Source organism: Plectropomus leopardus, chromosome 5, assembly GCF_008729295.1.
Source record: "Plectropomus leopardus isolate mb chromosome 5, YSFRI_Pleo_2.0, whole genome shotgun sequence".
Lineage (NCBI taxonomy): Eukaryota > Metazoa > Chordata > Actinopteri > Perciformes > Serranidae > Plectropomus > Plectropomus leopardus.
The window spans coordinates 26785172-26799864 of NC_056467.1; the positions used below are offsets into that span (position 1 = coordinate 26785172).

General features: G+C 37.9%; 1 protein-coding gene across 2 annotated transcripts in view; it reads right to left on the reverse strand.

Annotated features, from left to right (window-relative positions):
• cadm2b (cell adhesion molecule 2b) overlaps positions 1-14693 on the reverse strand; it is a 155600-nt gene that overhangs the window by 25993 nt on the left and 114914 nt on the right. For both annotated transcript variants that reach the window (XM_042487060.1, XM_042487058.1), the window contains exon 3: positions 3033-3182. In XM_042487060.1, coding sequence (XP_042342994.1) covers positions 3033-3182 — 150 coding nt within the window. The remainder of the gene's footprint in view (positions 1-3032; positions 3183-14693) is intronic.

Sequence of the window (14693 nt, forward strand, 5' to 3'; positions counted from 1 at the left end):
TCGGACTGAAGTTTAAGACCACATTTCTAGTTTCTAGTTTTATTTTTCCCAAATGTTTATTGTATTCCCTAAATGTTTTTTTTGTGAAAATGTTAGATTATCTACATCAGATGTTGAAAAAAAGAGTTGTTCACATGGAAGACAATAAACAAATTACAGTATTATAATTTGGTTTAACAACAAAAGTAGGAAATATCTGGCATTTCTTGCTGGGTTTCATGGTGATGTTACCAATTTATTTTGAGATTTGACAACGCAACGTTAGAAAAATAAGAGATTCATAAAATTGTACTTCTTGTGTTTGAGGATTTTTCAGACTTTTGAAAGATTAATTCAAGTCAATTTAACACCAATTAAGGCCTTGTTTTTAGATTCATGAAAACAATGCTTTTTAAGACTTTTTAAGGACCCACAGGAACCAGTTAAAGTTAGAGTTAAAGGAGCCTAAAGATAATCAAACATTTACCATGGAGGGAGCAGATCATAAAATGTAGTTTTGGAAGGCACTGACAATGCACGACTGGCACTTGTATAAGAATAATGAAAGATGCTTGCTTTTCTTACTGTTACAGTAAGAGTAGACTTTAGGTATTCTGGAAAGACACAGAAACCTCTTTTCTCCTTGAATGTACTCTTTGGGGCTTTTTACATATTCTCATTTGTCAGACCTGAATTAAAATGGAACAAATTATAGTCAGGGCAAAGATCAGATTTTGTCTCACTTCATCCAGCAGCTGTCAGACCCAATTGATATAATATGGAACTTCAGCTTCTTAACAGATGTTTCTCTTTACTCCACGGAACCTGCTCAAAAGGATTTAAAAGGTCATTTTAATACCCCTTTTCCTGCCTCACTATTTTATATCAAGCTCCAAACACAGCCAGACAAATGCCCTTATCTTTAATACCGAGCTTGAGGGAAAGGCGAGAGTAGAATTAAAAAAAAAAAAAACATCTCACAGAGCGTTTTGTCTAATTTAAGACAGAACAGCAAATATATTTTTGTCATCATTACTTGTATGTGTTGAGCATTCGGAATCAAACATAAAAGCTGTAAGAGCTGAATTTCCTCTGGATTACAAATGCACAATGACAAACTACCTTTGTGAAGAGAGAGTGGGGGAAACTTGTATGTGCATCAAACGGTAACATATGGCCAGGCTGTCATGGACACCCAAGGGGATTGTAGTAAGCAGAGAGGTGGACAACGGAGACAACAGGCAGAAAACAAGCAGGGAAAATGAAAGATTTATCTAAACAGCAGGTAAAAAAGATACCAAAATCCAAACACTGACAACAAGAAAATGCAACATAACTGCATTAATCTAATCTGCTCACTGACAGCAGTCCATGAGCAGCTGTTCATCAGAGGGAGAGAACAGCCTGCTTCAAGCTCAGCCAGTCTGCAGTTAGTTGTTGGACTGAAAGGTAGCATAAGGTTGAATCTAACATTTTTCATTGGCTCCTACAAGAAGGCACAACAAACGGGAGAAGAAGGACAGTTGCAGCCCTCTGCCAAGCAATTAACTGGTGATTTGGCACAGTAGAGATTTCTTCCCAGGTGTCCCACCCTCTTCCTCGCATGAAGCCCGTGTTGTTCCACGCCTCCCATTTCTCCTGATGGCCTCACAGGCATCGTATTAGTTGTGCCAATAAAGCTTTTCATTTGGCTGTTTAAAAGGAGATGGAGAGGAAGTGTTCACATACTTAGCCCTGGCAACCTCTGCTGAGTGGACTACATTCATTTTGTCATCCGTATTGCTCAGGAAAAGGATTATGTCATGCAATATAAATGGCTGCACAAGAGGGGCAAAATGGCTCATACATACTGCGCTTTCCAAGCTCCCCTTACATACTTGCAACATCATTTAAAAGTGGATGCAAATTTTGGCTTTGTATTTTAGGGAAATTATTAATTTGAATGATCTATCATGCGTTACATTGCCCCAGATTACAAAGACTTAAAAGTTATAGTTTTTTTTTCTGATAGAATTTGATGATTATCAAAACTGGTTCTGCAAAGTCAAATATTAAAATGCCGCCTTCACAAGAGAATACAGAAAAATAACAATTAAAAAAAGGATGGTTTTGGTTCAATGACTTCTGCTTGAATTCAAATCCTTTGGGCGCATTAACACCATTCACACAAGAGTATCTCTTAAGATTTAGTTAACTTTCGTTTAATTGTATTTGGAAGTAATTTCATCTAATAAAACACCTTAGACCTCATTACTAAATCCAATCACTTGCAAGGGAGAAAGTATTTCTTCAAACCAGACTGTGACTCTCATTCTGTTGGTTCACTCTGGCGTCTCTCTCTCCCCTATAAATTGTTATTCAAAGGGAAAGTTAATCTTCAATCACTGAACCAATGATATTGTATTAACAGCTACAGCATAAATGAAATGGGTAATATGCTGTGAGAAACACTGAAAGATGAACACCCCCAACCCTTACAAGACCAGTCCACTGTTATACTCCTTTTCACCCCAATTCCAATTTATCAACTCCAGACTTTTGTCACCTTTAAATTGGATTTGGCTGGTGAGAGCACATTATAATTCATTCTGGCTCAGGCCTTGTTTCACAAGGTTGCAACAGTGTGCTTCCTTTTCAGTGACATCCAAACAGCTATACAAATGTAGGGCAGCTAAAATGCTAATTAAGCCCAATCATCTCACAATCCACAGGCATTACTGTGTTGTAAACAACACCGTCAGTGTTGCGTGATTACAAAAGTTCAATTTAAAAATAGTCTATTTCTGTTTAGTTGGTGCCCTGGGACATCAGTGGAGACAAATTCATTAAAAGTCTGTTTTGACATTACATGTAATACATTTCCCTCTTATCCTGTCTTTTCCTGTATTCAGTCAAATTGTGTACTTGCAGGCAGCCAGGAACATTTTTGTACATTCCAAATTTGAAAAATTAATGAAGAAGACTCCTGTAGTGAAGTAATCTGTCTAAGAAATCTGTATCATATCTCATCATTTTATCATTAGGGCCATTATCCGCTAATATATATTACTCACCTTTCTTGTCCCCAAAGAACAGGGTCTGTTGTGCAGGGTTTGACCACTGGAGGGAAGTGTTATCATTGAAATCCACACGACAGGTCATGTTGGCTGTGCCCCCCTCCACCACCGTCACATTCTGAGTTATGGGGAACTGACCTTGGCTACCTGTGGGATTATGAGACAGAGGTGGAGGTCATGGTCGTGACATGAAAAGATAGCAGTTTTGGACTGGGTGTTAGTGTCTTTTCATTGAATCACATTAATGTGCCATTCAGACTTGACACCTTTCAAAGTTAATGTTCTGTCATCATATCGCCCAGTTACATTAATGTCTTCATTACATCACAGTAAACCAAGGATAGCTTAATGCAAGCCTGGCTGACATGGACTCCAGCCTTCAACAGCTGTTGTTGCTAGAAAAGTGTTTTTTTTTTGTTGTTTTTTTAGGGTGGAGACAATGATAGGATTTACTTTCCCAGAGCGCCTTCCTTGCTGCCTTATTGCAGGGCCCTAATTGGTAGCATGGCCTAATTAGAGGTAGTCATGTTCTGGTGTAGAGTCTAGAACTGCAGCTGGGTGGTAAATTGACACATAATCCTAGACACTGTGGGCCTTCGATCCGAGCGACTGCCTTGCCCTGAAACAGCCGCTTGTCACAGTGTGCAGAAGACATCCAAATGAGGCCTAATCACCCAGCCTTGCTGGATTTTACCTTCTTATTCCACATTTGTACTTGTCGTCTCAACAAAGTCCCCTAATTACATTGCAGAAGCATTTCTATCCTGCCTGTGTTTTTTTGAACTCTGCCAAGCTTCAGAAACAGATGTCTAAAACCAATACTCTTTTGTGGGGAATTGTTAGAAGACATAGTGTAGGCTAATATGAGCCTGACCAGACCAGCCCCTTTAAGGGTGACAACAGAAAACAACAACTGTGTTAGAGCTCTTGAGTTCATACTTGAAGCTGAATGTGCTGCATTTGCCTGGGAGCATTTGGCTGTCCGCAAGTTAATCTGTGCATGTTTCCTCTTGATTTCACAGGTCTGCTTTGTTTTCCTCTTTTAACGTGCCTGAGTATGAAGGTGACATTGTCTCTGCCTCTCCCAGGTACAGTTCACCGCAGGGACATTTCAACTAAGGGAGCAGCTGTCTGCCTCATTAGTCCAGCTCAAATGGGGGGGCAGTGGAGGCTGGGACAGCCAAAGGTCTGTGGACCTTCCTTGACCTCGACCGTCCTGATGGAGACCATTGTCAGCTAGAGGTGAAGGTAAGGCTGACTATAAATAGTAATGAGAAAATGATTCCAATAGTGCACATTATTTATCTGCTCATTACTCTCAATCAGATGAAACCATATCAAGAAACACGTCACCATTTCATCATTACAATGATTCAAATATAGTTGGCTGGATGTCAGTTGGTAGTCCAGCAAAATCAGCTATGCATGTCATATTAAAAAGGGAAATGGATGCAGATGCATTTTGTGTGGGGTACCATGTGGAAGTGTTGTTGTCAGTTCCTGCATAACTTTCAACTTTTTTTGTCATATCATCTACCCCACCATCTCTCCAGTATCTTTGCTACATGTCTCCAGTGTATACTGCTCACTATTCACAGAAATTTTATGAAAAAAAAGTCTAATCCATACAGTAATGAATATAATTCTCAATCCCTCAAGTTCAGGTTCTGGTATGCAAGGCTGTTTAAGCACAAAAATCTGTTACTGAAATTCATTTTAATGATGCCTGCTGGGCCAATAAAAGCTGTTCACGACACAGCCGTGTCGTGAGTGTCGTTTTAAAAGAAGTGCCTGTGCAGGATAGTGTGCACTGCAGCTTTCTGGGCTTCACCTAATACATTCATGAAATTCCACTGTCTTGACATTCTGTAGCAGTTTAGAGTGTGGCAAATGCTGTCCTTTCTGTGGAAACATAATCCCCAGCGCCAACTACAGACTGTATTTTTTATTTTATTTTTTTTGAGATGGTGATTGGAGAGCGACTGGCCTTACTTCAACAGTACAGCACCAAACAATATTCTAGAAAGTCACTGAACCACAAACTGCTGCAAGGACGCTACACTGTGCTGTGGGCCCACCACTCTGACCTTGCTTTAAAGAGGCATATGTTCAGATGTGTGTAGCAGAGAGGGATATTCCATAACATATCACATTTATTTTATGTAGCTTACAGCACATTTTGCACAAAAAGATGTGGTAGCACTTTACAATACAACAATGTAATAAGATGATGATGGGAAATGCCATGATAATTCTATAGGTAAAAAAAAGAATAATATATGTTAACAATACTATTCACAAAGTGATACTATTAATATTGGCAATACTTGGGTTTTACTTCTGTAATATGGGTAAAAAGTAAAAGAACATGGGGATAATAATCACAAAGGACCCCTCATGATAATGTGGCCATGACGGGTTAAAGGCCTTACACACCCAAATTGAGTGATTTTACTCAATTTGGGTGATTTCCTCCAAAAACTATGTGGGCGTGTGCAGACCGTCTGACTGACATCTGTCTCGACCTCCACAGGCATTTTTCACTGAAGACATTTTGAGATGTCTCAGTAGCAAAAGCACAGGTGAAAAATAATAAATTAAAGATGGTAGAATTTATAGCTGCTTCAGTTTCAGGGTCCAGGTAGTGTGCATGCTGGCTCACTGTCACACTGTTATGGCCCACTGAAACACTTTAACAATTTGTTAATAAATACAATCCCTTTATTACCTTGATGTAACTAAGCTGTAATATAAGTGACTAAGTTGCTAAGATGCAATAACATGTGCTTCACAAATGAACGACAAATAATTTAAAAAGAGACAATATCCAAACAGATATCTGAAAACAGATTTAACTAGCATCATTAGAGTGTCAATTTCTGCCAAGCGTTTGCTGACTGCGGCCACTGGAGACAATTCGTGTAATTTCAGCAGATGCACTGCAGCATGTTTCAGAAGCGAATAAAAATACAAGCCTTATATATTTTGAGGGAGCCATGGAGTATTGCACAGACCAGATCAATTTCTCCTTCCAACAGAAACTTTATTTAAAATATAGATGAAATATAAATGAGGATGAATGTATTTTTTTCACCACTAAAATACTAGAACACCAGCCAGAAATCTTTGATCCATGTACTAATAACTTGACTTTGAACAGTATGACCTTGTTTGTAGGCTACAACACAACACAATAGGAAATAACAATAAACACAACTCTAATAGACAAAAAGAAAACATTTCACTACATAGCCTGTTTATTTACTTATAGTAGAAGCACAAATATCAGGGAAAAGAACAAATCAGCAAAATCTACAAATACGAAGTCGAGAAGGCAAAATGCTACACTTCTGAAATGCTCCAAAAGTGGTATGACTCTGTGCGGCGGACAAAAGAAAACCAGGTTGCAGCAGTGCTCTGTGAAATTGTCCTTTTTGGCTTCCTTAGTCAAAATGGCAGAAAAGCTAACAAAAATGGGCACTAATTTGTCTCATATTCTGCCTAACTTCAGTGGATCATAACATATTGGGTATAGAATTAACTTGCAAATGCTTCAGCTCAAAATAAGACCAAACTTTTCCATGATTGTCAGTTCTTGAACCACAATGAAGGCCAAAATGTGGCCTGCAACACACGGCAATGTATGTTGTTTTCAGCTAAGTTAAGCTAATTTTTAAGCTAATTTCCAGAAAACTTGCAGCTCCTGCTAGGGTAAGCAGTCAATGATGGCATAAATCAGTAAAAAAGCAAAGGAAAAAAAAGTTTTTTTAAAAAATTCTGAATCTGCACAACGATGAGAGGTCCTTCGGCATACATGTGTACACAAAATATGAGGCTGATTGGTCCAGTAGATTGCCAGATTAGCTGCAGACTGACAAATATGCACACTCACTCGTGCACACACATTATCAAACACATGAACCCTCAAGGATTAAACCTGGCAAAGAAAAACTGCTGCTCCATGTGGGATTTGAACATATGATTTCTGCCTGCACCAAAATTTCACTTGGATTGCCTCATTTATCTACAAAACAAAAATTATGACATCAGAATAAAACAGATCATCATATGGTGGTTTTGACAGCAAATAACCAATAAGTACTGTAGATATGGAAAGATACAATAAAAGTTTCAGGGTAAAAGTGTAGATTATGTTGAGCCCTGGCTGTGTTTTCCTATAAAAACCAAGCCAGTGAAAGGGAACAAACACTTCTGAGAGGAGTAATGGAGGTATGAAGGTTGTCTGCTCCACTGATGATCCAAGACGACTCAGTGAAGTGCAGTGATGAAATGAGGAATAAACCTGCACTTTTACAATATGCCTTCAGGGAGGATAGACCATCTCTTAAACACAAAGCATATCAGTTCTACAGGCTAAGGGACTTCAGTACTGGGCATCGCTGTATCCTTTTTCAAGTGCTTACATGTATTATACTGAATAAGAGGGAACTACTTATTTTCAGTCAAGGCCAGCTGCAGTTTGACAGTGTGCACATACTTACAGTAGACAGTGTGCTACCTGCCTGCCATGACAGCAAATAGGTGAGGTGAGGATTGAGTAACCCGAGATATCTTGATGAAAGGAGCTGGCGCCCTCTGAAACATGAATACCATTAGCGTTTGCTTTTTTTTCATCCTGGCAACTCTCCTCCTTTAACCCATGAATATTATGAAGTGCTATGGTAAAAGAAAAAATCAACATATGAAAAGTCACATCAGTGTTTTTTCTCTCCCCTTTTCTCTTTCCAATCCAGCCTCCCTACAGCTTTTTAGAAAGGGAGGTTAAGATTAAAACCATGAAATAATGAACTCTGAACTGAAAGTGAACATACTTTAACATTCAAATTTAACATAATCAATTAAAAATCCAAGCTTTTTATTGTTTTGTTTTTTTGTGTGAATGTGCTTTTAATCAAAACATTTCCAACATCAGCCTGCTTATAGGCCTAAACCTTAAAGCTATAATTGGTCCCTTGGCAGTGCTTTCCCCCTTCACAATGTTTTTTTATGACGGTCACATGGATCTGAGTGCTGCTGTTTTTTTTTGTGCTAAAGCAAAGAGCCCACTCCAGTGAAAGCTGAAACTGGCAATATCACCCTGAGCTGGGAGATTATGGTCCACATGCAGGTGGGCCACCAGCACACTGATCATCAGTCACAATGTCAGCATACACAAGATTAGTCAAGTTGTTTGTTGTGCTGCACACAGTCAGATTGCTGCTGACACATCTCTCCACTGTGACATTAACTTTCATAAAGAATCAAGTGACACTGCCTCATGAATCAAATATTTACCTGCACCGTTGAAATTAGGTAGAAATGTAAATAAGGGATTGCATCTTCGGTACAGACACAAATATTTGATGATTAGATTTTAAAGGAGAGCCACAAAAACAGATGTCTGCTAAACACAGACCAAAATGTACAAGTTCTGCTCTTCTATACATTTTAGTGTGGGATGAGGTCTGTGCAGCAGGTGGAGAGTACAAATATGAATACAGATGTTCAGAATGGCTGGCTGTTGGGTGTGCATTAATGATAAACTATTTCATTTCATCTCAACCCGCCTCTCTTCATGCTGTTATCAGAATGCAGCTCAGACCTTAGCTTGATGGAATCTGAGTCTGACAATATTAGAAGCCAAGAATATGATACTTAGGTTATTGATTTTGAGAGTCTTGTGGGCTGGGGGGGTATCTAGAAAATGTGAAAAGGGAGATAAAAATCTTTATGACTGTACTTAAAGGGAGGATTCTGAGAGTTAGATGATGAATGCAAATTGAGTGCTTTATGATTATAGATGATCTGGAAATCTTTTGCTCTGTTTTGATATGATTCTCAGCCTGCATTGGAAACCAGATCTAAAAACCAGATCGTGTACAACAACCGTGTTGCATGTATAATTTCACTGACTCGCTTAATGACCACTGATACAAGGCATGAGGTGAAAAACACGAGGAACATCTCTGTTGAGGAGAACAGAGAGTTAGTGGAGGAAGAATGAGCCATACCACCCCAAAAGCCTTTCTCAGTTTCAGCTGACTGCACCAAATAATGGAAAGCAGTGCCTTGATGAATGGCTGGAGAGCAGTCAAGCACACCACTGCAGAATAAACTGTAAACTGCAGGCAGGATAAAAAGAAAACAAATAACTCAGAAAATAGTTGAAGAAATAGCCGATGCCTCCTTTCATTATGGAATAATAACAATTATTAATTTTCATATGAAATTAATTCCAGGCAGTTTATCAAACCACAAGTTCACCTTTGTGCCTGATTTTACAAGGGCTTCTTTGCAAATAGAGATGATGGAGGTGCGGAACTCCCTCCTGCATGCTAATGAGTCATGGAAACTTTAAACAGTGCCTACTAATGATAATATTCTATACAGTAACATGTCTCTACATGTTAGCAGAGACATGATTTCTTGGTATTGCTGGTACTGCAATACAAAGACTGCCTGTACTTTTAGGTCTGCATTAATCCTGTCAGTGATTACATGATAGTTTAAATTAAGGATGAAACAGTTACTTGTTTAAAGATAAACTGCGGTAAGATTTCCCCATAGTTAGGATTACAATTGCAAATTTGAATGAATATCAAACTTATTGGATGCTCAAATGCAGGCACAGCATGCAACATGTTTATTTTGCTATTTCCTTTCTAACAGAGTGGGTGTGCAGCTGGTAAACCCAGTGATACTACTGGTCCCCTGTCCTTATCTATAGTGACAAAAACACAGGCTATCTTTAATGCTAATGCATATTTTATGGGGTTTTATGTGTTGACATCGGGTATCATTGTTATCATTTTACTCTAATGTTTATGCAAACAAAAAATGAATACTTCTAATTTATTTGTAGTTTCCAATATAAAACTTATTGAAATCATTTCAGTGTGTGAATCACTATTTCTTTGACATTTTCACAATACTGATAACCATACCATGATAACATTTTGGTCACTATAATCGTGAAACAAAATTTTCACAGTTTCATCTCTAATTGTTTAACAGATATGCACACAAATATTTGTCTCCTAAAATCAGGACTAAATTGTTGGCATCACAGTTTAGACAATACCCATGAAAATCACTCCAAACTAATTATTTCAAGTATGCTACAAAAATGAAATGAGTATATGAGGCTGAAAGTCGTACATTCTTGTTTCATGAAAATACTTGTAAAGCATGTTGGGCTGCATTTCTTGTATGCAAGGTGCTATACAAATAAGGTGTATTCTTATTCTTGTTATTATTATAACTTGCGACACATTTCAAGGTTTTTCTTTACCAAGTTCTCTGAGAAGCAGTAATCATTTATTTATATACGGGCACACAAAAATTTAATCTCCATAATTTACTTTGTATCTCAGACAGCCAGTATGTCAATTATGCAATTATTTTTGTGTAATCCATCCTGTAAATGACTCCTAAATCTTCACAAATCAACAAAAGAAACACCTATTTTTAAAGCACAAATTAAATGCTGTGAAGCTAAACACCAAAAGTTTAGAAAAGGAAATCAAATATCTTGCATTAATACTCATGAGGTAGACAATATACTCTTGAGATCATTGTAATTAATCACTGCAATCGCTGTGACTTGACAAAATTGTAATTAATTGGCTAACTCTAAACTGCGTGGCCTATTTGCCAGCATGTTGAGAGAAAAGGAAGTTGAACATCCACAGTGTATAAATATTCCATTTAATTAAAACTTGAGGCCTCTTGTGGTGTGCATTCCTTGGTGGTGAGACAAAGAAATAATGGAGCTTGCCGTCTCCCATGTGAGACAAATACAGACAGCTCTCGGTTCTAACTCAGTGTGAAGTTTTGTAAAAGCATGGCTTACATTTTGCTCTTGACATCCTGTTGGATTCCCAGTGTTATTCCACTTTTACTTGTGTTGAATAACTTAACCTCACTTGGCTCAGTTATTTTCTCCACAAGAATGAATAGACACTTTAACATATGACTTATCATATTGTTCACCTTAGCAAAATGTACACCTACTAAATCCTCAAGAGGTCACATAAGTTACATTCTTTGTTGTAAATAACTCCATAACTAATGGTTGTGTCCCATATTTTACAATCCAGCATCCTCTGAAGAAACCCAACCTTGATTCAACCTTCCATACTAACCAAACACATGGTTCTCTTTATTGTCTAAGATTTTATTGAAAATCATTTCAAAAAAGAGATATTCTCCTAAGGTTTTTGCTCTTCATAAACATATATTTGATAAATTTCAATAAGATTTTAAGATGAAAACATTCTGCTCAAATTTATGAATGATTTTATATGAGAGCAGAACACATGAACACATGAAAAGTCAGGCTTCTCTGGGAATATGCAAAAGAGTTGTGAAACAAAAATGTTTGAGTGTCTGTTGGTGACATGGATTCCTACACCTCTTAAGTTTCATGTGGTACACCAAGGCTTAATTCTGGGACGAGATTTATTGTCATTACATTATTTGTCATACCAGCCCTGTCCCCTGGAAATTCTGTTTATATACAACTAATTTGATGCAGCAAACCCCTTTTTACAGGGGAAACATAATACTTAGCAAATAACCTTTTCTAGAACATAATGAGGAAATGATGCTAATTAACGTATCTGGCATGTTGCAAAAATGTTAAAAACTAAACAAATTGGGGAAATGTTAACTGAAAACTAGAGAAGACTTCATTTGTTTTTTTGCCATAATAGGCAATCCCACAATGCAGTATCTACTCATAGTGACTACAGTATTATTATTGTTACTGCATTATTTATTAACATTTAACCCCAAATCGTGATCTTTCCCTAACCTTAAATAAAGTGCTTTTGTTGCCAAAACCTAAAACAGGAGTCTGAACACAAACCTAAAGTTCTGGCATTTTATATGGCCACCGACCTCCCCAATCACCTCCTTCCACAGTCTATGAGGTACATAAATGCTTTGTTTTGTTACCTGAAAGAAACATAATCCAGCAGCACTAACGCTGCCACAACATAATTAAGAGAGCAGTTAGGTAATGTACAAATGTAATTTCTCGTAGACAGGGCTGGTCGTACAGATGTTTCTTTATTGTACTACATTAGTGATAAGTAGCTACTCTATGTCAGTAAAACCAAGTTGGCTGTTTTACACACACTGTTCAGCTGGTGTCCTAGCCTACACATCACAGCAAATTGTGCAGTTAAATTTTGACAAGGCTGAATTTTATTCCATTTCAACTGAATGCTTCTCAAAACACATTATGACCTTCAAGGCAAGTTGGGTGGCATTCCTAATTTTGGTCCAGTGAGCAAAGGAATGCTGCCAAAATGAAATTGCTCCATTTATGCATATTGTTGAGTTACACATTTCTATATTTGTCCAATAACTGTCTTGCCTTATATGGAGGGTCTAAGGATAGAGAATATCATATGCTGTAGAGATCATAAACCCTGAAGAAACACTCGAGCTTAGGGTAAATGAAATTGACCACGTCTTTATCTGTTTTAGCAAACAACCAGACAATCGGTCTAACATCCAGCCAGGCTTCTGGCCAAGCACAGGAGCCATATTACGCCCACTTTGGAAACCATTCATTTTTCTGAACTGATGTCAAGATAGTATTGATAACTTTTATGGTTTGTCAAGGCCTTGCTCTCAGCTGTGTCTTTGACCTTTTGGCCTCTCGTGAGTCAGAGTGCAGCTTTAACACCACAGGCAGGACTCTTGGCTGTTGCTAAGTCTAGGCTCAAGATGAAAGATGGCCGGATTTTACTGTCTCGACACCTAGGCTGTGAAATGTTCTGCCAGACAAGCTCAGACTGCTAATTCAGCATCATCCTTTAAAATCACAGCTAAAATTGAATCTGAACAAAAAGGCTTTGTCAAATTCTGATGTTTTTTATTGCTTGTTTGGCAGGTCCCTTTTAACCTCTGTTAAGAGCAATAGTGGTAATTTCATAATCAGCAGAAGTATTTGGGGTATTTGTTAATAGCTTTCCCAGGGGTAATGCTAGAACAGAAAGACTGTTACAGAAAGTATGACACGTGGTTAAAGCAAGAATGTGATGTAGTGTAGGTCTACAATGGCCACTCTGACAATTGCAGAGATGACAAGGGAAATATTTGCTGATTAATTCATTAATTCAGGTTTTCTTTGATAATTGTGGCTTAGTTATTCTTCTTCTTATTATTATTATCCAGTAGGGTTGTTGAAGAGGGACATGAAAGCGAGCAGAGGTAATTGTGAAAATTTAACATGAGAGAAATTCAAATCTGTGAAGCCAGTGTCTAGATGGCTCCCAATATATGTTCAGTTGTCAACTTCCAACCACCATACCAGCACACTGCAGGATGTTTTAAACTTTTATATCCTCACACTGCTGCAAACAACAGTATTCTGAAGTTTTAAAGAAATCCAGGTGAATCCGTTTCAATCAAACTGCCCCGTGATAAAAAAAACACTTTATTTTGGCAACTTGGGAGCTGTAAAAGTGGAAAGGCGCTGGGTTTAACTGACAAACACCGACGTAAGGGGATGACACTACACATAATTCACAAAACATTTCTTTCTGTTGGAAGAAAATCTAACTTTACAGTTCTTTAGTTCAACTTCAAATTGAGGCAAGTTTGAATCTGACAAAGATAACTTAACAGCAGCATGAATTGAAAATTGGAGGCTTCTCATTTTTCACCACACAATCCAGCGGGGCTGCAAAATTAATCTAAATATTACCGAAATCACAATTTAGCCAAATGCAATACCTAATTCACAGGAGCTCCAAGTTTTTGATAAATGTGGCACTGTGGTTCAAAAGGGATGCCAGGGTATACAAATCATATTTCAGACATAAGCTAAATAGACCTGCAGTTGTATATCACCTTTCTAGTCATGCTTTTACACTACATGTCAAATTCCCCCATTCACACAGGTGGCTAAGGCTACTATACAAATCACCTGCTACTCAGCTTAACTGATAGAGAGCAATCTGGGGTTCAGTATCTAGCCCAAAGACTTCAACATGCGAACTGGAGGAGCTGGGGATCAAAGCGCTGATCTTCCGATCAGTCGACAATCCGCCTTACCTCCTGAGCCACTGAAACAGCAACTCATATTGCAAAATCTGTAAAAATAATTGCAATGTCATGTTTTTGCATACCATGCGGCCTCTACAACTTAGGATGCATTATTTTATAGTAGCTTTATTTATGTAAAGAAAGCCCACTTCATAATACTGTGTATCATCATGCTTATGGTTCAGCAGGTTTTAAAAAAAACCCCAACATATTTTTACTTTAACAGTGCCACAGCATTGGTTTCAGTTTTCACCTTGGAATCACTCCACTGGGCTGACTGATGGAAACGGAGTGTAACGAGTTGACTATTCTGTGTGATATCAGGCAAGTTTTTGCCCGGACCAAAGAGCTGATGTTTCTTTTAGCCAAAATGCTTCTCAACAGTACAAGCTGTGCAGCTCTGAAATTACGTATGTTTAAAATACTGCATGTTTGTGTAAATAAAATCTTTATTTATTATTTTCATATGAAAGTAGAAAATACTGCTGTCTTGGCACCTTCAAAAAAGCCTTTGAACAGTATGTACTGCATGTAAATGTATGTTACTTACTGAGGCTGTTTAGTAAAAACAGCTCTTGCACTTTTTCTTCTTATGGA